The sequence below is a fragment of the Chiloscyllium plagiosum genome, chromosome 26 (assembly GCF_004010195.1).
Source record: "Chiloscyllium plagiosum isolate BGI_BamShark_2017 chromosome 26, ASM401019v2, whole genome shotgun sequence".
NCBI classification, from domain to species: domain Eukaryota; kingdom Metazoa; phylum Chordata; class Chondrichthyes; order Orectolobiformes; family Hemiscylliidae; genus Chiloscyllium; species Chiloscyllium plagiosum.
Window position 1 is genome coordinate 21,476,435 of NC_057735.1, and position 24,144 is coordinate 21,500,578.

The window sequence follows — 24,144 nt, forward strand, 5'->3', positions numbered from 1 at the left end:
GTTTCCTCCGAGTGCTCCAGTTTTTCCCACAATCCAAAGATGTGCAGGTCAGGTGAATTGGCCATGCTAAATTGCCCATAGTGTTAGGTGCATTAGTCAGGGGTAAAGTAGGGGAATGTGTCTGGGTGGATTGCTTTTCGGAGGGTCAGTGTGGACTTGTTGAGCGAAAGGGCCGATTTCCACACTAGGGATTCTATGGAAATCTGCAATCTTTACCTGGACTGGTCTGTCTGTGACTCCAAGCAATGTGGTTGACTCTTCACTGTGCTTTGAAATTGCCCAGCTAGTGATACTCAGATCCCATGAATGACAGAAGAAAAATATACTAGAATAAATATAGGAAATGTAATCATAGGGTTTAGCATTGTATTGGGTTAAGTAAATAACTTGTGTTCCATTTGGACATTGTCCCAACAAAAATGACATACAACAGCTATATAACTTGTTAGTCTTAGATGTTAAAGCGATACGAGAAAACATATGTTTATTTGGTAAGTAGTGATGCATTCATTCAGATACTGATTGTTGTCGGCGTTATGTTAGATAAAATGTTGACATTATGCTAATTTATAGAATGGGCAATCGATTGAGGAAATATTGCCTTATTGAAAGCGTCATTTGAAGGCTCTGGCGTTAGAGCCTTATTATAAAGATAGATTACTTAACACAGATAAAGGACTTCAGTGGCAAAATTTTGTTTGCAACAGGTACTGAAGAGTCCTGTGAATGCAAGATTTTTAGTTATTGTTGCAATGCAGCAATAGCAAGAAACCAGCTCTTTTTCAGTGTTGGAATTGTGAAGAACATAGTGAACTACAAATATACATGCACAGGGGCAGAATATAATCCCTCCCATGGAATGTTTGGTAGTAGGGGCATTTAATTGGGTGGGTACTTGTCACCTTTCTGCCTCTGCCCCTGCCCTGTTTATGGTTGTACCCCATGTTCATTATGTTCTGAAGCCAATTACAGTGGATGATTTATTGGCCTCGTCTAACTGCTGCTGTCGTTCACATAGTGGCAGGTAGGGACTCACTGAGCAGGAAACCCAAACAACAAACCGATTCAAGAATGTACAAAGCTCCAGGGGTGAGTGTACTTCATTCAAAGACAGTTATTGCCTGATCAAGAAACCCAATATCAGGAAGATCGGTTGGGGTGTTGAGTGTAGCACACTATAATTGCTGCAGATCTTCCAAGATCACTATCCCATCTTTCACCTCCTGTCACCTGTGGCCTTGTCTAGCAATATTCTTTGGTCTTGTGTGGGTGCATTACCACCAACACCACTACCGGCCCAGTGGTGATACTGAGCAATGAAGGTCTTATCTTGCAAAATGTTCAGTTTCAACCCCACGAGGTCTGTGACCTGAATATAGGGTACTGCCAGATCTCTCACCAGTGGGAAAACCCATGTCTTTTACATCCAGTTTCACACACAACTTTGGTCACATGCTGGATTTTATGGTCACATCCAGCTGTGTTAGTGAATGAGTGAGCAGTAGCAAATGTGTGTGAATCCTGAGATTGGGAGTGAGCCAGACACATGCACATAACCTCCCCACCTTCCTTCATTCCCAAAAACCTATCCACATACTTCATCAGGAGGGCAAATCCCTGGCTGAAAGGGCACCTCCTTCAAAACCCCAGTTTTGGGTATATTCTGCCAAAGGCCAGCTTGTAATATTCATCACCAGAGATAATTAGAATATTAAACCAAACTCCGTAATTCAACTTTGTTCCCTTTTCATAGAATCCCTACAGAATGGAAACAGGCCCTTTGGCCTAATAAGTCCACACCGATCCTCCAAAGAGCAACCCACCCAGACCCATTCCCTTACATTTAACTCCTGACTAATGCACCCAACCTACACATCCCTGAACACTGTGGATTTAGCACAGCCAATTCGCCTGGCCTGCACATCTTTGAATTGTGGGAGGAGATGGGAGCACCCAGAGGAAACCCATGCAGAAACGGGGAGAATGTGCAAACTCCGCACAGTAACCCGAGGTTGGAATTGAATGCACGTTCCTGGTGCTATGAGGCAGCAGTGCCAACCACTGAGCCATCGTGCCGTCCAGGATTCATGGCTTCGTCGTCTGTCTTTTTCCAGTTCTTCTTAAGCAAAAAGCCAAAAATAAATACTTAAATAACTTTGTTGCTTATTGTTTTTAATTGTCATCTTTTATCAATTTTTAAAAAATTGTCAATTAATTGCCTTGACATTTGGTTTTGCTCAATGTTTGTTTTCTTCATACCTTTTCTTTGAATTTTATTGTTAATATTATGCCAAACATTATATTTCTGAAATTTGCTCTGACTGCTTGAGTGAAAAAGAATTGAAATATGAAGTCTTACACAAAACGTTTGGACATCCTGCCTTGAGAAGTTAACATTACGCTGAGTGTCAAAATGCTCTGAGGTGGTCAACATGGTGGTTTACCAGTCTTCACCCACTTATGACAAGTGGTGTGCTGGGATCAGCAGTCCATAAAATCCAGATCCATAATACAGAGTGCATCTGATTTGTACAGGTCTGAAAATGTGCCTCTGATAATCAGATTTTTTTAAATGAGTATTGCTATTCTGCAGTTTTGACCTTTTGACCTTGCATTACATCATCAATAAACTTTATCTTTACCTGATGTTCTTCCTTTATATGATCAGAAAGGAATAAATCTCCAAAAATAAAATTATTTTTATAGCTTTCATCACATTAGATGCTGACATACTGAATCTTCTATAATTGCATATTAAGGAACTGAAATATTTTTCTGCTGAGATAGAGATTTTCTGTGGACCAATGCAAATTAAACTTAGCTTCATAATTTGCAATTTGGGTCTTAGAAAGCAACCACTTCATGAAACTGAATGCCCTGTCTTGCTGTGATGCTGAAGATGATGAATTCCCCATCTGTCCTTTCACATTTAGCCAGGTGATGAAAGCATATCTCTTCTATAACCCTAGCTGATATTCCAAAGATCACCACTGTTGCTTTTCTGCAAAAGATGATGGTGTCAATAACCACAAAGAGTGCATAGCAAACAAATGAGCAAAGTTGCAGATCCGCTTGCAGTAGGTCAAAGGCAGCCCTGTAGCTTCTTTGGTGAAGCATACTATTCTTCTAGGCATTATATCACTAACATTCCTATGAGCTGTGCTGCCTGAATATGTTGTTGGGATGGAGCTAATTTGTGGATGGCTAAGTTTCCCCTTAAATATTACCTGACTTTAGCCTAAATCATTTTCTCCTTTTCCAGTGCCATTACGACATCACACACACAGAGAGATTGTCATAACTACCTCTGTGAAGTGCTGACTCTGAATATGGATTGGGAACTCTTAAAGTTCAAAACTTCTTCAATTATATAGCCATAGATTTTAATTTCTCTATAACCAAAAACAATGAAACACAGAATGGCCTGTTAGTAACATATGTAAATAGGTGCACTCTGCAGTTGATGTGTGTTGTATGAAGAATTAAAGAGCATGGGGAAATGCAACAGGAGTGATGTCATGGTTGAAACCTGTGAAGATAGTTATGTCCGATATTACATCTGTACTAAGTTATTTGTCCCCATTGTGAACCAAAACAATGCTTTGAATTGCATCCTCAAACACATTAAGGTAAAGATTATACAAAACAACAGTTTGAGCTTTCTTATTGCAATTATTTAATTCTCTTTTCTTGAAAAGACCTTATTTCAGGTGCAACTTCACAATATCAGTGCTGCGCCTTCCTTATCTCTCAGGGTCTTGTTGAAGATGGAAAACAGAGTCAATCAGAATCTTAATGGAGAAATGTCGACCAATTCAGTTCATATAGAAGCCACCATCAAATTTTCTAGAATATCCTCGGTTGGTAGCAGCTGTGTGTTGGCTTCCTGTGAAGAGAAGTAAACAAAATTTGTTACATTCAGTGTAAAGAACACAGTATCTTTCCCAAACCATTTTTTTTCTGTTCTCTTTTGAAGGTCATGACTCTAAAGGCTCAGTAGTGTTCATCTCTAGGACATAAGTGTGAGTCTCAGCAGTGAATGGCAGAATCATATTCCATTCCGGCTTTAGTTTTGAGCAGCAATGAAAGTCAGAGCTTCCTAGCATATGTTATTCAGTAATACAATAAGGAAAGCTTTTGTATTCTTTGGATCCCTTGTTGCTGCATTGCCATAACTTCACTGGAAATGAAACAAAAATGAGGCATCCAACAAGTTTTTGGTGAACATAGGAGCAGGAGTAGGCCATTTGCTCTAACATTGAAGAAGATCATGGTTAATCTTCTATCCTTTGGTACATTAACTTGCTAGACATCTTTACTAGCTGGTGCAGTAAAGAAGTTTGTTGGAAGAGTAGAGTAGAAATGAGTCAAGGCAAAACTGAGGCAAGGTACTAAGTCATCCAGATCTCAGCAGTGAGACTGGATCTGTATCTAAATTAGGAGAAGCAACAAGAGGCTAGTGGACAGGATTCGAATGCATAAATCCTATGAAGCTCCTAGTAAGGGAATAATCCCAGCATTGAGATAGGTTCCCAGAACAAGATAGTGACAAAACTTCACAGTTAATACTAAAATTCCACAACATGGTGAGGGGGAGTGTCTTATCCTCACCTGTTAGCCTCAATGCCCAATCCACATCTTTAAATAAAAGACCCACCAGATACAACTTGGGTGTCCTTTCGCTCCCCTTAGAAGAACACAGTGAAATGAAGAGTTGTGAAAAGGAAGTGTGACATTTGGAGGTAATGTCTAATTGGTGAATATATCTGTGCATCTGGTTTCCACCAAATGGTCAGGGTTAAATCCACAGCTTCCATTTTGAGTTCAGTCCAAATTTTCTTGCACTAATGCCAGTGGCTATAAATTAAAGTCTCTAATAATCCCATGATTTGATGTGGGATGGCATAAGATAATATTGGATTATCTTAGGTTGACTTAATAAAATTAAATGTTAAAATTTAGAGTTATTGTCACTTCCTCTTGCTTAAGGTACTTAGAAATGCTTCTTACTAGGCAATATTAAAAAAGCTTTACATAAAAGGCCCAAAACAACGAAGCATCACATAGAAGTGTACCATTTCTGATATTTGTTAATACCACTTTATATATGCAGAGTACATGACAACGCTCATTTGATTTGTTTCACCCCACCCCCCCACCAATCAAAATGAAATCAACCTTTGCATACTGAAATTCGATATGCATCCAATTTCTAGTTCCATTTCAAATAACTAAGTATTAAAGGTTGGGGAGAAGGTGTGGGGTTTGTTGGAAATTCCAGGCACAATGAAGTCCAACACTAGCAGTTAAACTTGCAGGTGGTACACATTGCAGCAAAAAGTGCATGCATATTTATTTTAATTAAAGTCTGATCGTGCATTGCAGAACTGATTTCTTACTTATTGTTCCATGAATGCTATGAATGGGTAATTTTTCCGGTGACATCCATTGTTTCGGTGGAGGTCTTTCACATAAATAGTTAGCTCTGGTGTCTGGCTCTTCAGGTGCACAGCCGCAAATATCTTTCTGCACTGAATCCATTGCCATTTTCCGACGAAAAATATCTTCTGGAAGTTGGTCATCCATCCCCAGCCAACAGCCCCTGTAAATAATTTAGAAAATGCAGCAAGTAATTAAGTTATATGTTCACATAGCTTATTTATCAACACCTTAAATATTTTTGATTAGTTGGAGCATTTCTCGTGTCAGCAACACCACTCCAGCCAATAGTGTATTCCAAAGACTCCTGACTCCCTGGAAACAGATTGCATAATATCCACTCTTGCTTTGTTTAAATTTATATCCCCCTCTTCTCACCAATATCTTAAACCACAAGAGTGTATTCATTGTCACCCTAACCAACTCTTTAATTATTTGATAGATCTTTATCAAGTCACATCTGTCCAAGAAGTTAGGACAACCAGCTCCTTAAGCATTTCTAAGTAGGCAAGAGTATTAAGGATTGCTGTAGATCTCCTCTAGGCCTTTTTCCAAGGCTAGAGCATCATTAACCATATAAGGGAAACAAAGCTGTACAGGACTTCAGTGCAGTCAAACCTGCAACCTATAAAATAACAGAATATTATAGTATAATTTATTCTGAATGCTTCTATTAATACAACCTAAAATTGCCATATTCTCCGCAGTTTTCCAGTTAACACAACAGGAAAGGCTATTACAATGGTGTGGAATAGATCTACCGGATTGTTACCAGGAATTAAACATTTCTGTTATAAGCAGGGATTGTAAAAATTGGACTGTTCTCTCCAGAATTTGCAAGGTTATAAAATGGATTGAAAAGTGTGGCACTGGAAAAGCCCAGCAGGTCAGGCAGCATCCAAGGAGCAGGAGAGTTGACGTTTTTGGCATAAGCCCTTAATCAGGAATGCACAAAGTGTCAACACATCTGCTCCTCGGATACTGCCTGACCTGCTGTGCTCTTCCAACACCACACTTTCCGACTGTGACTCTGCAACATCTGCGGTCCTCACTTTAACCAAGGTTATAGAATGGCCAATTAATGTTTTCAAGATCATGAGAGGCTTTGGTATAGATGGAGAAATATTATTGGTGAGCAGGTCAATGTCAAGGATTTTGTTTCAAAATCATTAGTAAAAAACATCTGTGGGGAGATGAAGATTGGATTCCCTACAGTATGGAAACAGGCCCTTTGGCCCAACAAGTCCACACCAAGTCTCCGATGAGTAACCCACCCAGACCCATTTCCCTCTGACTAACGCACCTGACATACGGACAATTTGACATGGCCAATTCACCTGACCAACACATCTTTGGATTGAGGGAGGAAACCGGAGCACCCATAGGAAACCCACACAGACATGGAGAGAATATGCAAACTCCACACAGACCGTCACCCTAGGCTAGAATCGAACCTGGGTCCCTGGTGCTGTGAAGCAGCAGTGCTAACCACTAAGCCACCATACCACCCCAAAAAAAACTTTTTTGTTTGCTTAGAGTTGCTGGGATCTAAAATTATCAACATAAAAGATGGTGAAAGCTGACTGCACAGGTAATTTTAGAAGGGTACTGGACAGAGAAACAAAAAGTGTGTATATGGTACTAAGCGTGATTGCTCTTTTCTAAGGGTCAACATGGGAATAGTGGGCCAAGTGATGTCCCCCTGCATTGAAAATGTTTAAAGTTCGATATTTCAATTGTATCCATTTGGAGTACTGTGTCCAGTTTTGGTCCCCACACCTCAGGAAGGACATACTGGCACTGGAACGTGTCCAGCGGAGATTCACACGGATGATCCCTGGAATGACAGGTCTAACATATGATGAATGGCTGAGGATACTGGGATTGTATTCGTTGGAGTTTAGAAGATTAAGGGGAGACTTAATATAGACGTACAAAATAATACATGGCTTGGAAAAAGTGGATGCTAGGAAATTGTTTCAGTTAGACGAGGAGACTAGGACCCGTGGACACAGCCTTAGAATTAGAGGGGGTCATTTCAGAACAGAAATGCGGAGACATTTCTTCAGCCAGAGAGTGGTGGGCCTGTGGAATTCATTGCCACGGAGTGCAGTGGAAGCCGGCACGCTAAATGTCTTCAAGGCCGAGATTGATAGATTCTTGTTGTCTAGAGGAATTAAGGGCTACGGGGAGAACGCTGGTAAGTGGAGCTGAAATGCGCATCAGCCATGATTGAATGGCGGAGTGGACTCGATGGGCCGAATGGCCTTACTTCCATTCCTATGTCTTATGGTCTTATGGTCTTATCCTTTAGTAATAGGTGCACAATGATACTTGTCTTCTTTTTATTTGCAAACGTCTATGTGAATATTTTTGGTATAGGTACAAACTAAAACAAAGTGAGAAAAAGGAAAATGTGGTAAACATAGATTGAGGAAGTTAAAACATAGAAAGAAGAAAAGTGCAGGCTGCTCTGTGTGGTAAAACTTTAAAAATGGATTTAAAATGACCTTGCAAAACATATTTGAGTTCTGTTTCGATAATAATATGGTGCTGAAGATATTTTTGTCCATATTGCTATCAATATTTACATCAGAATCACAATGTGTGTGTGGTTCTACTGTCTTGGGATGAAATCTCCTTCAAACAAATTGACACTGAGCCAAAATATAATTTACATTTTGGACAATTTGTTGTTGATATCGATCTTGAAGATTGGTTTATTGTGCAATAATTGCAATGAATTATTGCAATGAAAAGTTAGCTTTGTTCATTTGGGTAACCTTTCTCACAGGGTCTGGCGAATCTGGTCTGAATCTTACCAGAAATTTATTTATCCACTATTTTTGTTGAGTTTCATTGAGTGTGTCTCTCACTAACGTTTAGCAAGTTTTCCCAGTATTTTATGTGCTTCATTAACTATGTATCACACCCCTCTGATGCTAGCCCCACTCTCCCATTCACCATTTGTCAGAGCTAAAAGCAGGTACTTCAGGAGTGTCCAGGGTTCCTGCTTATTAAACCGTTTTTTTTCCTTTTAGATGCTGGGGATAGCAACAGTTCCTGGCAAGAGTGGAACACGAGCAAAGCCCATGATGTTGCGGATGCCCCAACAGTACAAGAGGGAAGAAAGAAGTGTTGAAGTGAAACACTAATTAGGGATTCTTTAGTTAGCAGAATAGCCAGGCCTTACATGGACCATCAATGTGACTCCATAATGGCATGTTGCCCTGGTCTTAAGAGTTAAAAACATCACAAAATGGCTGTCCAATATTCTTTTTGGGGAGGGCAAACAGCCAGAGGATGTGTTCTGTATTGATTGTGATGAAGTCACCTAAGTGCACTTCATAGAATATGAGATCCCTGATTGGGGCTGTTAATCTGATCCAGTCAGGGAGCCCTGGCTGATAGATATTAACAGGAGTGTTGGACATTCTGTTCATTCTGACAGCTGGCTCTAAAGGAGCTGGATCAGTGCCAATGACTCTCCACATGTAAATAAAGGTGACGGGATACCAGTCTCTGTGGAGTTATTTCATGGTCCACATTGTGGTTGGAAAGAAGGTGCAAAAGAAAGGTCTTCAGATTTCTGTCACACTGGGACTGGCTCTGAGGGATATAGTACTAGTGTAAGCCAAATAGCTTGTGCATGAACAGAACTGAGACTTGGTTCCTTGTAGGGTTTTTACTAGTGCTTTGAATAGGTTCAATCATGTGCTTTCACAGTATGCATTGAATCTCTAATTCCATTTCCACTTGTTTCTCTGGGCTCATCCAATAAGAATGCTGCTTTATTGGTTCTGACTGTCCTATACCCATATCGTGCCTTGCTAATGTAATATATCCAGGTGCATCTCTACAGGTTACCTTTTACTTTCTAAGTAGTTCTACTAGATCCTCTCATTGTCCTATATTTTTGCAAATTTGCCAACCAAATTTTGTCCGTCAACAGTAATACATAGTAAAGATCACAAAATAATTATGAAAGGGGGGAGAAACAGTGCACAGTGACCAGATTTAGACCAGCAGCCAAATTCTCACTGATAATGGGAGTGCAATTAGGAAGATAATAGTTATGACAGTGGCAGCAGATAGCCCTTTTAGCATTGAGTATGTGAAAGGAACCATGCAGTAATAGAGAAAATGATGCACAAAATTTTGGAAGATTAGTAAAGCTATAAATTCTCATCTGCTTGAGTGTTGACTGTCCATACTAAGAATTAGCTGCAGGTGTCTGGAGGATACAATGCATATTTTTAGTTTGTGATAGAATGCTAAAGCTCCATTGGTAATAAGTGACCAGCCCTGGACTGGGACAGAGCTTCAGTTAGCTCCAATTTACCAGAGCATTTGAGTGCATTTGCAGGCAAACAGAAAGGCTTTCACTGAAGTTTAAGTCTCAGAAAGAACTCATTGTGTCTTGAGATTATAGGGCAAGGTCATTGAAAATTCATTTCAGTCTGGAAGATATGCTTTATTCTGAGAGAGTGAGGTTAAAGGATATTAAGGCTTGAAGAAGATTATTAGTACAAATAGAAAAATGTAACAGTTATATTGCATGGGACCAGACTGGTTACACTCTTCAAGTCTGGTTGGTATGAACTACAAATGTTCAGTTTCTGAAGGAGTTTTGGAAAATATTGAGGAGCCAGGTACCTCTCATACCGAAATGTTGCACAGCTATGAGGACCAAGCTGCCACAATTGGCAACCATCTGAAGATGGACTGATCAGTTCCAATAATGAGAATGAGGCCATTGGTCCCAAAAGGCAATTGCCAAAAGTGGGTACCAGAGTCAAATGTTTACCAGAAGGGGCTAGCCAAAGGATAAATGTGACTGTTATAAGTAGAGCAAGGAAGACCACTGGAAAATATAAAAACTGGATGAATACAGAGCATGAAGGGTAGGAGGTTTGGTCCATTGTTTGGTAGCGTGGAGATTAAAGACAAGAAAATGCAAGATAGGCTCAAACAGTGGGCCTGGGAGTAATTATAGCCCTTGAAAAAGATCACAAACCATTGAAAGGCAAGATAGAGGATGTGGATGTGGCCTATAAGATGCAGCAGGAGTTTAGTACTTCTCAGTAAAGTCTATCATATTAATGTTAGGCTACCCTTAGTTAAAAGTAGACTATGCCAAATTGTACTAACACCATGAGAGGCATCTTTCAGGCATTCATATGATGTACATGGATGTTTTTTTCTGGAGTGGAAGCAGTGAGTTTGAAAATGTTGTCATAAATGAATGTAAAACAGAATTCAAAATTGGAAGTCAGGCTTTTAAATTCATTGGATTGAAATCAGGCCAAATGGATAAAATATCACTTTGCATCAGCAATCTTATTTGGAAAATATTAGTCCCATGGCTATTCATCAAAGTAGGGCCTCAAAAAAAAATTCAATTTCTTCCAAACCTGAAATAGAGGAATGATGATACCAGTTTTAAAATATGAGAGTTAAGTACAACTGTGAAAAATCCGAAAGTGAAAGATATTGTTCAGGTGAACAAAGGTTTGAAAACAATTTTTAAAAGCACACAGTGTTTTGAAATTCCCACCATTGGTAGATCCAGGAACATGAAATTTATTGGTTTTGTAAATGTTTCTTGAGCAAGTCTCTGTGTTGGGTTATTATGCACAGGAGGGATTATAAATTTTCTTGTGGGGAAAGGAGTTATATGTTGGCATTTAGCTTGGGAAGCTAAAAGATCATATAAGCAGTAAAACGTAGTTAAAAAAAACTTTCAGTTAGGCAGTTGATATGGCACTTTTGTGAATAGATAGTGATCAGTAGAGTGTGGTTAATTGAAGTACAGCTTTCATTAAAAGTATGGCCTTGGACTCTGTTCAAAAACATTCATCTTCTAGTGTATAACAGCCTGGACGGAGCAGACAGGGAGAAACTGTTCCTGCCCTTCAGAGAATTGAGAACCCGGGGACATAGATTTAAGGTGATTTGCAAAAGAAGTAAGTGTAAGGTGCAAGAAAACATTTTCACATGGTGAGTTCTTCGGAGATAGAATACATTGCCTGGAAGCATGGTTAGGAGAGTTCAATTGAGGAATTTGAAACAAAATTTGATATTTGGGAATGACAGGAGAATGGCAATAAATCAAAATCAGAGAACCAGTATAGACATGACAAGCCAAATGAACTCTCTTTGCACCATAACGGTGATTCTGAGGTTAATCTATGTATTTCTTTTGGTTAGTTTGCAGTGCAAATTAACCAGATTTAATCTTTACATTCATTATTGTGAAGAACAGTTTTGTTTATGCAGCAACTTGGCAAAGTGGCACTGACTTTCAAGATTTATATAAGGACCTTCATAAAGTGTTGCAAATTCTATTTTTCCTGGAATAATAGATACAAAAGTGTAAGAATTAATCTAATGCCATTGTTAACCTGATTACAAATCCCTGTGTTGCAATTAAAATTTTTGTTTCTTTTGGTTAATGTTTGAATTATAAACTAATGTAAATTGTACTCACCTCTGAGGATCACAGGTTACTTTTTGCAGAAGTACCTCATTCTTATGTTTCAAGAAATCCCCTGAATGATTATAAACAGAACTAAGATGGAGATCCAGACTGTCTTTCGGTGCCTTTTAGAACAATAAACACACAAATTAAATCAGTAGCTTGACTACAAACTTTAGAAGTGTTGAGTTTTTTTTTAAAAAAAGCTTTTACTTCAATTTTGTTTAAGAAGGCATTTTCTGCCTCATTAGTCTAATTACCCTATTACTCTGCTTCATAATTATTTGGAGATATTCAGGGGGTTATCTTAACTGACTGCAAGTATCATTTATCCTCTTCAAACAAAGCAGAGAATAAAATGATTAAAATCTTATTGTGTCAAGACCCTGTCCTCATACATTATCTCAAGACTTGTGTTGCTTCCAGCATGCCAGATTGCAACTATATCATGCAACGGGAACTGAACCCGGGTCTCTGGCGCTGTGAGGCAGCAGTGCTAACCACTGTGCCACCGTGCCGCCCACAAGACTTGTGTTGCTTCCAGCATGCCAGATTGCAACTATATCATGCAAGCATTAAGCTAATTTGAAAAGGATGTGGGAGTAATATGATTTCAGCTCTGGCATGCCTTTTCTTTCTTTATACTGGGTAGTCATCCATTAAACAGTAAACAGCAGAGAGCTAATCTATTATAATTGTTGCCACTACTGCAGCCATCAGACTTCTATCTCTGTACCAGGTACAAGGCCTTAAGCTGCCAGCCTCTCAGATACAGGAGCTGATTTAAATGGTTTAAATTTATAAATACAGGAGAGTTTTCAGTTTTGGTCAAGCAGACTTCGTTTTGTTTATATATTCAGAGGATCTGGCAGCATTCATTGCTCATCCCTAGTTGCCCTTGAGCAGATGGTGGCAAGCAGCCTTCCTGAACTGCTGCAGTCCATTTACAGTAGGTATATGCATAGTACTGTTACAGAGTTCCAGGATTTTGACCAACAAATTGTGAAGGAATAGCGATAGATAAGTGACTTAGAGGGGAACTTGCAGATGGCGGTGTTACCATTATTTGCTACCCATGTCCTTCCAATTAGTGATCATGAATTTGGAAGATGCTGTCTTGCAGGCTTGTTGAATTTTTAGAGCACATCTTGTAGATGGTACACATTGCTGCTGCTGTGTATCAGTGCTGTATAGAATACATGTTTGGGTGTTCAAGGTTTGTGTAGAGATTTGTAGCCCGGGTGTCAGTTGCCGTGGTTATGGGTATGCTCGCTGAGCTGGGAAGTTGATTTGCAGATGTTTGTCCCCTGTCTAGGTAACATTTTCAGTGTTTTGCAGCTCCAACAATAGTCAAGCAACTTGACTTCATCCATGACAAAGACGTCTGTTTGATTAGTATCATATCCCCAAATATGTGGCTGTGGGCATGTTTGCCAAGCTGGGAAGTTGATTTGCAGATGTTTCATCCCCTGAGTAGGTGACATCTTCAGTGTTTTGGAGCCTCTTGTGATGTGCTGCTATACGGTGTTTTCTGGAATTTATTTGGTTCCATTCCTGCTGATTCCAGTTGCCGGTTCCATTAGTTTGTTGTGGTAGGTCACATTGACCTAGACCCAATATTCCGGCTGCTACAATGAGCTACCAGAACCGGCAACTGGAAGCAGCAGCAACAGAACCAAATAGATTCCAGAAGACACAGTACAACAGTGTTTCACAGGAGGCTACAAAGCATTGAAGATGTCACCTAGACAGGGGACGAAACATCTGCAAATCAACTTCCCAGCTCAGCGAACATACCCACAGGCACATATTTGGGGATATGATACTAATCAGACAGATGTCTTTGTCCTGGATGAAGTCAAGTTGCTTGACTATTGTTGGAGCTGCATTCATCCATCAAGTAGGGAGTATTCAAGCACACTCCTGACTTGTGTCTTGTAGATGGTGAATAAGCTTTGGGGAGTCAGGAGGTGAGTTACTTGCTCCTGATGCCTAACCTTTGACCTCCTCTTGCTCGGTTAAGTTTCTGGGCAATGGTAATCTCTAGGACATTCATAGTCAGGGATTCAAAAATGGTAATACCACTGAATGTTAAGTGACAATGGTTAGATTACTTCTTGTTGTAGAAGGTCATTTCCTGGAACTTGTGTAGCACAAATGTTACTTGACAGTCATGAATCTAGCCTAGCTATCGTCCAGATATTTCTGAATTTGACCATAAACTGCTTCAATATCTGAGGAGTCATCAATGGTACTGAACATTGTACATCATTACCAAACATCTCCACTTCTAAACTTAGGACTGGTGGAAGGTCACTGATGAAGTAGCTGAAGATGATTAGACATAGGGCACTACCCTGACAAACTCCTGCAAGGGTGACCTGGAGTTCTGATGACTGATCTCCAACAAATGCAGCCTTTACACTAGGTATGACTTGAAACAGTGGAAAGATTTCTCTCTGATTCTAATTCTGACAGGGCCCCTTGATGGCACACCCGGTCACATGCGGCCTTATGTCAATGATAGTCGCTCTCACCTCACCTCGACTGTCCTCTGCTCACTTGTGTGCATGTGAATGGGCAATTGGAAGATATTTCTCCCTGATATTCAATCAGAAACCCAATAACAGAAGAATGTTCAGTTCTCTGAAGTGTTAACATGATTTTCTACTTGGCAGGCATTAAGATCTTTTAAAGGTAAGATATTCAACCAAAAAGACATTTCATGATTGCCAATATGGTAAAGCTGCATTTTCTCATAATAGCGATACAGATAAGAAGGATCCACAGAAATTGGTTTCATTTGATTCAAAATTATAAGCCCAAAAATATAAAACAATAGTAATATATCTACAAATTTAATGGGTAACCAGGAATACACCTGGGCACTTGGCAATCCCTGAGGCTCGTCTAAACTATTTGTAGAAGAGCTGACCTTGACTGTTAATTTCATCCATCATATAAATCCCATGCCTTATGAACCCTCACAAAATGAAAATCTAAACCTCCAGCAGAATAATTCCCAAGTCCAATTTGTTGAGCTGGGATCTATTCTGGCACTGCATTCCTGACTTAGGATTCAAAACTCTCACCTCTCAGTTTTAAGGTTCTACAGAAGTCTGAGTTAGAGGAGGCAACAGCGCAGTACACTGTCTGCCTAAGCTTTTGGAGTTCTCACCACATGAGATACAGCATTATTCTGGAAATCCATATCTGGTATCAAGTAGCAACTTTGCAAGGTTGCTGATTTTCAGGAAAACAAATGATATTCAAGTGACTGTCAAAACCCGGAGAGATGTCTATCTCTTGGCCACAGTGGCTTGGATAGACAGCTAGCACCACCATGGCACTCAAAGATATATACTTTAATTTGTTCATGGGATGTGTGTGGCATTGGCTAGTCCAGTGTTTATTACTTATTCTTATTTGTAGTTTGGTCACCAAAATATTCAAGATGAGGAGGTGTTTTATTAAATAGGACAAGACTGTTCCCTTACATACAGGATACTGAGTGGATGACTTTCAATGGACTGAATTCAAATTGGTGTTTTGAGCAATCTTCCAGATGAGATTAACTTTACAGATGGCAGCAAGTCACTGACAAATAGAGAATCTATTTGTCTTTTTTTTATTCTCGTATGGGATGTTGGTATTGTTGGCAAGACAAACATTTGTTGCTCACCCTCATTGCTCTTCAATTAATAATCTCAGTTGGTCATTTCAAGGATAGTTAAGAGTCACATACATTATTGTGAGTCTGGAGTCACACATAGGCCAGATCAGAGAAGGATGGCAGTTTTCTTTACCGAAAGGATGAATATGTGCTAATGACACTAATAAACCAGATTGGTTTTTACAACAATGATTACAAGGTTTCCGTAGATCAGCTTTTAATTTCAGACTTTGTTGAATTCAAATTTCAACCTCTGCCATCTGAACCCAGCCACCCAGAACATTACTGAAAATGTGTTGCTGGAAAAGTGCAGCAGGTCAGGCAGCATCCAAGGAGCAGGAAAATCGACGTTTCGGGCATGAGCCCTTCTTCAGGAACCTGAAGAAGGGCTCACGCCTGAAACGTCGATTCTCCTGCTCCTTGGATGCTGCCTGACCTGCTGCGCTTTTCCAGCAACACATTTTCAGCTCTGATCTCCAGCATCTGCAGTCCTCACTTTCTCTCCAGAACATTAGTCTGGAACTCTGGATTATTAATGCAAGTTGTCACAATATCATGCTACATGGCTGTTATGTTGTATTACTGTATAGTTAATGTATTCTATAATCTTATACCTTGGGATTATAGAGGAAAATTCCTTTGTTTGCACTTGCCACGGTCACTGCTGCGTTGAGTCGATTCCATGGATCTTGCTGTTGTGCTAAATGAGTTGGTTTAAGATACTGAGGGACCTGCATTAAAATGAGAATGCAAAACCAAAAGAAGATCAGAATATTACCCTTTAATATGTTTGCTGATTTAAGAACCATAGGGTTTTTTTGAGGTGGTTGGATGCACTTTCCTTTCAGAATTAGAAATGGGTTTGAAACCAGCTCAGTTTGCTGGATTAAATGCCCCCTGTCAAGTAAAATGCCTCCAGCAAAATCTAAATTTTAGAAGTAAAATGACTTTTGGCAATTTAACCAATTCTTAGCCAGAGGTCTTTTAATTAACCTAAATTATGAGAAAAATTGAAATGAATTAAGATGATTGTATTTTCATCAGTAAATCTAATTATACATTTATACTTGTCCAGCACGATGGACTATAGCTGGCAGAATACTGATCCTTTCACACTAAACAAACTGCATGCAAATTTTAAAATACATACCAAAGTCATCCATGAACACTTCAAACTGAATTGGTTAGACAGGGCAGGTCATAGAGTCATAGAGATGTACAGCACAGAAACAGACCCTTTGGTCCAACCCCTCCATGCCAACCAGATTTCCCAATCTAATCTAGTCCCACCTGCCAGAACCCGGCCCATATCCCTCCAAACCCTTCCTATTCATATAGCCATCCAAATGCCTTTTAAATGTTGCAATTGTACCAGCCTCCACCACTTCCTCTGGCAGCTCATTCCATACACGTACCACCCTCTGTGTGAAAAAGTTGCCGCTTAGGTCTCTTTTATATGTTTCCCCTCTCACCCTAAACCTATGTCCTCCAGTTCTGGACTCCCTGACCTCAGGGAAAAGAGTTTGCCTATTTACCCTATCCATGCCCCTCTAATTTTGTAATTCTATAAGGTCACCCCTCATCCTCCGACGCTCCAGGGAAAATAGCCCCAGCCTGTTCAGCCTCCCCCTATAGCTCAAATCCTCCAACCCTGGCAACATCCTTGTAAATCTTTTCTGAACGCTTTCAAGTTTCACAACATCTTTCCGATAGGAAGGAGACCAGAATTGCATGCAATATTCCAACAGTGGCCTAACCAATATCCTATACAGCCGCATCATGACCTCCCAACTCCTGTACTCAATACTCTGACCTATAAATGAAAGCATACCAAACGCCGCCTTCACTATCCTATCTACCTGTGACTCCACTTTCAAGGAGCTATGAACCTGCACTCCAAGGTCTCTTTGTTCAGTAACACACCCTAGGACCTTACCAATAAGTGTATAAGTCCTGCTAAGATTTGTTTTCCCAAAATGCAGCACCTCGCATTTATCTCAATTAAACTCCATCTGTCACTTCTCAGCCCATTGGCACATCTGATCAAGATCCTGTTGTAATCTGAGGTAACCCTCTTCGCTGTCCACTACACCTCAAATTTTGGTGTCATCTGCAAACTTACTAACTACCTCTTATGCTCGCATACAAATCATTTACGTAAATAACAAAAAGTAGAGGACCCAATACCAATCCTTGTGGCACTCCACTGGTCACAGGCCTCCATTTTGAAAAATAACCCTCCATCACCAAACTATGTCTTCTACCTTTGAGCCAGGTCTGTATCCAAAATGGCTAGTTCTCCCTGTATTCCGTGAGATCTCACCTTGCTAATCAGTCTCCCATGGGGAACCTTGTCAAACGCCATACTGAAGTCCATATAGATCACATCCACCACTCTGCCCTCATCAATCCTCTTTGTTACTTCCTCAAAAAACTCAATCAAGTTTGTGAGACATGGTTTCCCATGCACAAAGCCATGTTGACTATCCCTAATCAATCTTTGCCTTTCCAAATATATGTACATCCTGTCCCTCAGGATTCCCTCCAACAACTTGCCCACCACAGACGTCAGGCTCACTGGTCTATAGGTCCCTGGCTTGTCCTTACCACCCTTCTTAAACAGTGGCACCACATTAGCCAACCTCCAGTCTTCCGGCACCTCACCTATGACTACCGATGGTACAAATATCTCAGCAAGAGACCCAGCAATCACTTTTCTAGCTTCCCACAGAGTTCTAGGGTACACCTGATCAGGTCCTGGGGATTTATCCACCTGTATTGTATTCATTCTGACTAAATACGTAAAATTACTGCAATAAGATTTTAAATACATTCCTTGAATACATTGAGACAGAGGTAGATTGATACTTGTTCAGAAACGGGTGGATTGGTAATCAGGAAGAGGTAGGAATGAAGATTTGAGATTAAAATCAGATCAACCAAGGTCTTCTTGAATGGCAAAGCAGGCTTGAGGGGCTGAATGGCCTGACCCTGATTCAAGTGTTTGTTTGTATTTATTTATAAGAGGTTTAAAATAATGGCAGGACTTTATTTGTATGATTTTTAATATTATGTTTCATTCTTTTCCTGAAATGTCTCCTATCTCTTCAAAGAACTCCAGTAAATTTAGACAAGGTCTAAAATTGGTATATTATTTAAATAGTGAAAGACTGCAAAATTCAATGGTACAGAGGGAGCTGGCTGCCTTTCTACTTGAATCCCAAAAAGATTAGAATGGAGCTACAATAAGTGATCAGGAAGGGAAATGGAAATGCTGTTTATCGCAAGGAGAATGTAACATAAAGGTGAGGAAGTTTTGTGACAATTGCATTGAGTATTGGTGAGACCACATCTGGCGAATTGTGTACAATTAGGTCCGCTTAATTGAGCAAGTATGTACTGGTATTTAAAGCAGAAAGTTCACTTGACTGATTACTGTAGTGTAGCAGTTATGGGAAAAGTTCAAGCAAGTTGGGCGTGTATTCATCAGAGTTTAGAAGAAGAGGCAGTTACAACTAGATGTGGAGTGGCTCCCCTTTATTCAACTAGTTGGCGCAACAAAAAACTTTGACTTTTTCTGACATGACTCTATCATGGCTCAATGTAAATGTAATTCCCCAGAACAAAATGAAGGAGCCATTGCCAATCTCTGCCCTTAAATGAAAGGCAAGATTTTTTTAATAAAACCAAGAAAAATAATAGAATGTGATGTCAAACAAACATAGGAATATAGTTTAAAAGGAGACATGAAGTTGAAGATTTTTGTCTTGCATCTTCAGGATTGGTACACAAGAAAACAAATTTTGAAAGGAAACACCAATTCATTCTTGGTATGGAAACGAAGCAGAAACTGTTGTCATCAAACTGAACTAAAATGGTTGAAACTGTTGGAAATAAAAAGGAAAGATTCACATTTATATAACATGTTTTGCAGACATCAGACATCTCAACGCATCTATTCGTGAATGACGCACTTTCTAAGTGCAATTGCTGTTGTAAGGTAGGAAATGAAGTAGCCAAATAACTCCCTCTACAGTCGGCTGATCATGACGAGGTAATTAGTTTTGGATTGAGGAATAAATATTAGCAATAACACCCAGATAAATCCCCTGCTCTTCTTCAAAAAAGTGCCATGCAATCTTTTGCATCCAGCTAAGCAGTCAGATGGGACTACCATTAATTGTCTCACCCAAGAGGCAACACTACCTCAGTACGACCACGGAATGCTGTACGGTACTAACATCGACATGCGTACACAAATCCTGGAGCAGGCCTTGCATCCAGAACGTCTTGATTCATAAGCAAGAATGCCACCCACTAAATATTTGCTGAAATCCTGGAATAGCTCCGGAAGCATTGCTTAAAATGTAAATCCTGAGTTCAACTTTGATGCTCGGGAACTGTTCGATAAACTGTTGTTTATCAGTTTTCCAGCCCGTAAACTGATTAAAATGTCAGGCCTCTGCATGCATTTTCCGCGTGAAGTCATGTTCTTTTATTCGATACACTGCTGCACATTACAGAAGTTAATAAACAGGCAAGTATCAATGGACTGCAACCATGTAGGAATCTCCAGAGAAAATAAAACGAAATGTGGCGCAAATTTTACAGATATCTGTAGTGCAGCAACCACGCCTATTTCGTGCTATAATCAAAAACACAAGAAGTTGATAAAATGTTGAAGATATTTTAACGGAATTAGTAAAATGCTCCAATTATGTCAGAAAACTGAGAAATCCGAAATAAGGTGTGAGGAGCAAAATTGCAAAGTGCGAGTCAATGATGTCAACGCCAATGTTGTTGCAATACCTGCGTGTCCTTTTTCTGACCTCTGAAATCATCATCATTTTCAAATCTGGGAAAAGGGAATGGGTCTCGCGTTTCTGGCATTTTTTTGTTCAGCGAGGTAGCGGCTGCGTTCTGAGGGCAACAAATCTCCCTGACTTCGTGCAGTTGCGATGAGATTTGTATATAGTGGTACAATCGTTGCTAGGTTATCATGTTTCAGAATCTCTATGGTTACCACGCTGGTATTGTCTTTGCTGCCTTCTAGTGAACGCTGCGAGGAATTTCTGACCGTAATTTTGGACAATAAAGGACCAGAAAATACCACTGTAAATCTATAGAATCTTGTATCTTATCAACCACACAGTAAACCAAACCAAAAATACTGTTCTGTCCCCGTATCCTCCTCCGTTTACAGTATTTATCCGTTATTTCCTTCAGCGATATAATGGCTTTTTGTCCCCTCTTATTTCGTGTGGCGAAACATCTAATGCTTTTAAACATCTGTCTGACGATAATGCCCAAGAGCTTTTTCTTATTTTCTCGATGAATGATCCCAAGGAGATCATACAGTCGAGTAACTAGAATTATCAAGATAAATGCATGGCTGAAAGATTGGGATGGGGCAAATAGGTTCCAATTCATAGGGCACTGGCACCAGTAAAGTGGGAGACATGATTGCTCATTGGGATAGGCTGGGACCACTGTCCTGGCGGGGAATTGTATAACTAGGGCTGTACACGGGGGGTTTTAAACCAATTGGTGGTGGTTGGGGGTGGGGCATGGCAGCGGGGCGGGGCAGTGTGCTGGGTTCAATTGAAGAAAATGTAAAAAAAATCAAAAAAGCAACAGGAAAGCAGAGGGGCAAGGTAGTGAAGAGATGAGTGATCAAGTGTGACAGGAAAGAGTATAAAATATACAGAGAAGAATGCAGTGGAAATTAGAACCAGATAGATTAACAATGGTAAAATGTCAAAGCTTAAGTCTCTTTATCTGAATGCACATAGTATTTGTAGTAAGATAGATGATTGGACAGCTTTAAAATTTGATAACTATTATGGAGACATAGTTACAGAGTAACCAAGACTGGAAAACTCAATTTTCAAAAGATGTTCAACTTCACAGAAAAATTAGCAAACTGCAAAAGGAGGTGGGATTGTGAAGGGAAAAAGTCAAAGGGAGGAGTTATCTATAAGCCCCTGAAAAGTTGCCTTTCTGTAAGCACAATGTATAAATTGGGAAATCATTGAGGTATATAAGAAGGGCACTACAGTTGTCATGGATGATTTCAATATGCATATTGATTAGACAAATCAGATGGATAAGGATGATATGAAAGACCATTTTCTAGAGTTTGTCAGGAATTGCTTCTTAGAGCAGTAACTATCCTAGAACATTTTATATCTAGTAGTGCATAATAAGTGATTAATAATAGGATTAACAAGACATCTTGTGCCATGAGGGTAGCAATGACAACAAGGTTGTCCATCACATCTCGGTGTCCATGTACATAGATCCTTGAAAGTTGCCACCCAGGTTGATAGGGTTGTTCGGTAGGCATACGGTGTGTTAGCTTTTATTGGTAGAGGGTTGAGTTTGGGAGCCATAAGGTCATGTTGCAGCTGTACAAAACACTAGTGCGGCCGCACTTGGAGTATTGCGTACAGTTCTGGTCACCAGAATATAGGAAGGATGTGGAAGTTTTGGAAAGGTTCAGAGGAGATTTACTAGGATGTTGACTGTTATGGAGGGAAGATCTTATGAGGAAGGCTAAGGGACTTGAGGCAGTTTTCATTGGAGAGAAGAAGGTTGTGAGATGACATAATTGAGATATATAAGATAATCAGAGGGTTAGATAGGGTGGACAGTGAGAGCCTTTTTCCTCGGATGGTGATGGCTAGCATGAGGGGACATAGCTTTAAATTGAGGGGTGATAGATATAGGACAGATGTCAGAGATAGTTTATTTAATCAGAGAGTAATAGGGGCATGGAACACACTGCTTGCAACAGTAGTAGGCTCACCAGCTTTAAAAGCAATTAATGGTCATTGAATAAACATATGGATGAAAATGGAATAGTGTAGGTTCGATGGGTTTCAAATTGGTTCCACAGGTCGGTGCAACATCGAGGGCCAAAGAGCCTGCATTGCGCTGTAATGTTCTATGTTCTAAGGTTGAACTTCAAGTTCAGTTTTGGGGTAATCAACTTGGGTCTTAGACCAGTATCCTCAACATAAATTAGGGCAATTTCAAAAGGAAGAAGAAAGAGTTATTTAAATTAGGATGGAAAAATAGATTAATGGGAGAGTCGATGGATGAGCAACGGCAGATATTCAAATAGGTATTTCATACTGCTCAGCAAACATTTATTCCAATTGAAGAGGACTCACTGAGAAAGATGTAGAGAGTGCGGTGCTGGAAAACCACAGCAGGTCAGGCAGCATCCAAGGAGCAGGAAAATCAACGTTTCGGGCATAAGCCCTTCATCAGCACCACAGTCTTGACTCTGATCTCCCGCATCTGCAGTCCTCACTTTCTCCTCACTGAGAAAGATGATCCGTCTGTGGTTAATAAAAGAGGTCAAGGAGAGTATCCAGTCAAAAGTTATGACATATTAAGAGCCAAAAAAACTATTGTTCGGTTGCAGGATTGCAAGTTTTTTTTAGGGATGAACAGTCGATGACTAAAACGCTAATAAAGAGGAAGACAATTTATGATGAAAATAAATTGTAAAACAAGAAACAAACAGCAAGAGGTTTTGTTAGTATATAAAAAGCAAGTGAATAGCTGAACTAAGTGTGGGACCTTGGAGGTATTTGGAGTTTTGGAAGGCATCCAATATGGTGCCACATGAAAGGTTATTGCACAAAATAGGAGCTTACAGTATTGGGGTTAATGTATTAACATAGATTGAAGTTTCGTTAACACAGAAGGCAGAGAGTTGGGAATAATGGATTTTCTCAGGCCTAGGGTCTCAATTATTTCCAAATTTTATTAATGATTTGGAGGCGGGATCAGAAAATAACGTATCCAAGTTTGCTGATGATCCACAAAAATAGGTGTAAGGGCACATTGTGATAAGGACATAAGGAATCTGCAAGGGGATTTGGATCAGTTGAGTGGGCAAAAAAATTAGCAGATGGAGTTTATTGTAGGGAAGGCAGAGTATTATCTAAGTGGAGAGAAACAGCAAAAGATGCAGCAGAGAGCTCTGGATGTTCATGCGCATGAAACTCGAAATGTTAGCATGTAGTTGCAGCAAGTAAAGGAAGGCAAATGGAATTTTCATCTTTATTGCTAAGGGATTGGAGGTTAAAATGAGGAAGTCTTGTTGCAATTATACAGGCATTGGTGAGGCTGTACCTAAAATACTGTGTACAGTTTAAGGCCCTGTAATTTACAAACTATGTACTGGTGTTGAAGTCTGTTCAAAAGAGTTTCAACAGGATGATACAAAAACAGAAAGTGCTGGAGAAGGATTGGCAGCAATTGTAAAACGAATTCCATAGTTAATATTTCAGGTCCAGTGAGCCTTCGTCAGTTCTGAAATGTTAAATCTATATTTTTTTCACCACAGATGATGCCAGATCAGTTGAGTTTCTGTTTTCATTTCAGTCTCGAGCATCTGCAGTTCTCTGTTTTAATTCACTAGGCTGACTCCTGGGATGAAGAGATTGACGTATCAAGAATGGCAAAACAGGTTAGACCTTTATTCATTACCATTTAGAAGAAGGAGGGGTAATCTAAACATACAAGATGCTGAGGAGAC

At 39.8% G+C, this 24,144-nt stretch overlaps 1 protein-coding gene across 4 annotated transcripts; it reads right to left on the bottom strand.

Annotated features, from left to right (window-relative positions):
* Positions 1 to 3,652: 3,652 nt before the first annotated feature.
* Positions 3,653 to 20,717, bottom strand: cfap276 (cilia and flagella associated protein 276). Of its 4 annotated transcripts, none has more exons than XM_043716281.1 (5): positions 20,400 to 20,717; positions 16,205 to 16,321; positions 11,930 to 12,042; positions 5,400 to 5,602; positions 3,653 to 3,886 (listed from the first exon to the last, which is right to left on the bottom strand). In XM_043716281.1, exons 1-5 carry the CDS (start codon positions 20,478 to 20,480, stop codon positions 3,816 to 3,818), a joined length of 585 nt encoding a protein of 194 aa, XP_043572216.1. In that variant the 5' UTR covers positions 20,481 to 20,717; the 3' UTR covers positions 3,653 to 3,815. The 4 variants fall into 4 exon arrangements, with proteins under 4 accessions (XP_043572216.1, XP_043572215.1, XP_043572219.1 ...); XM_043716280.1 differs by lacking the exon at positions 20,400 to 20,717 and adding an exon at positions 19,846 to 20,374; XM_043716284.1 differs by lacking the exon at positions 20,400 to 20,717 and adding an exon at positions 19,909 to 20,372.
* Between the last annotated feature and the right edge of the window lie 3,427 nt (positions 20,718 to 24,144).

Coding starts and splice junctions, on each gene's coding strand:
- cfap276 (XM_043716280.1), bottom strand. CDS start 19,947: ATGCTTCCGGAGCTATTCCAGGATTTCAGCAAATATTTAGTGGGTGGC. Junction 16,322..19,845: donor AGGCCTGCTCCAGGATTTGT/GTACGCATGTCG, acceptor ATTTTAATGCAG/GTCCCTCAGTATCTTAAACC. Junction 5,603..11,929: donor GTAACCTGTGATCCTCAGAG/GTGAGTACAATT, acceptor AATTATTTACAG/GGGCTGTTGGCTGGGGATGG.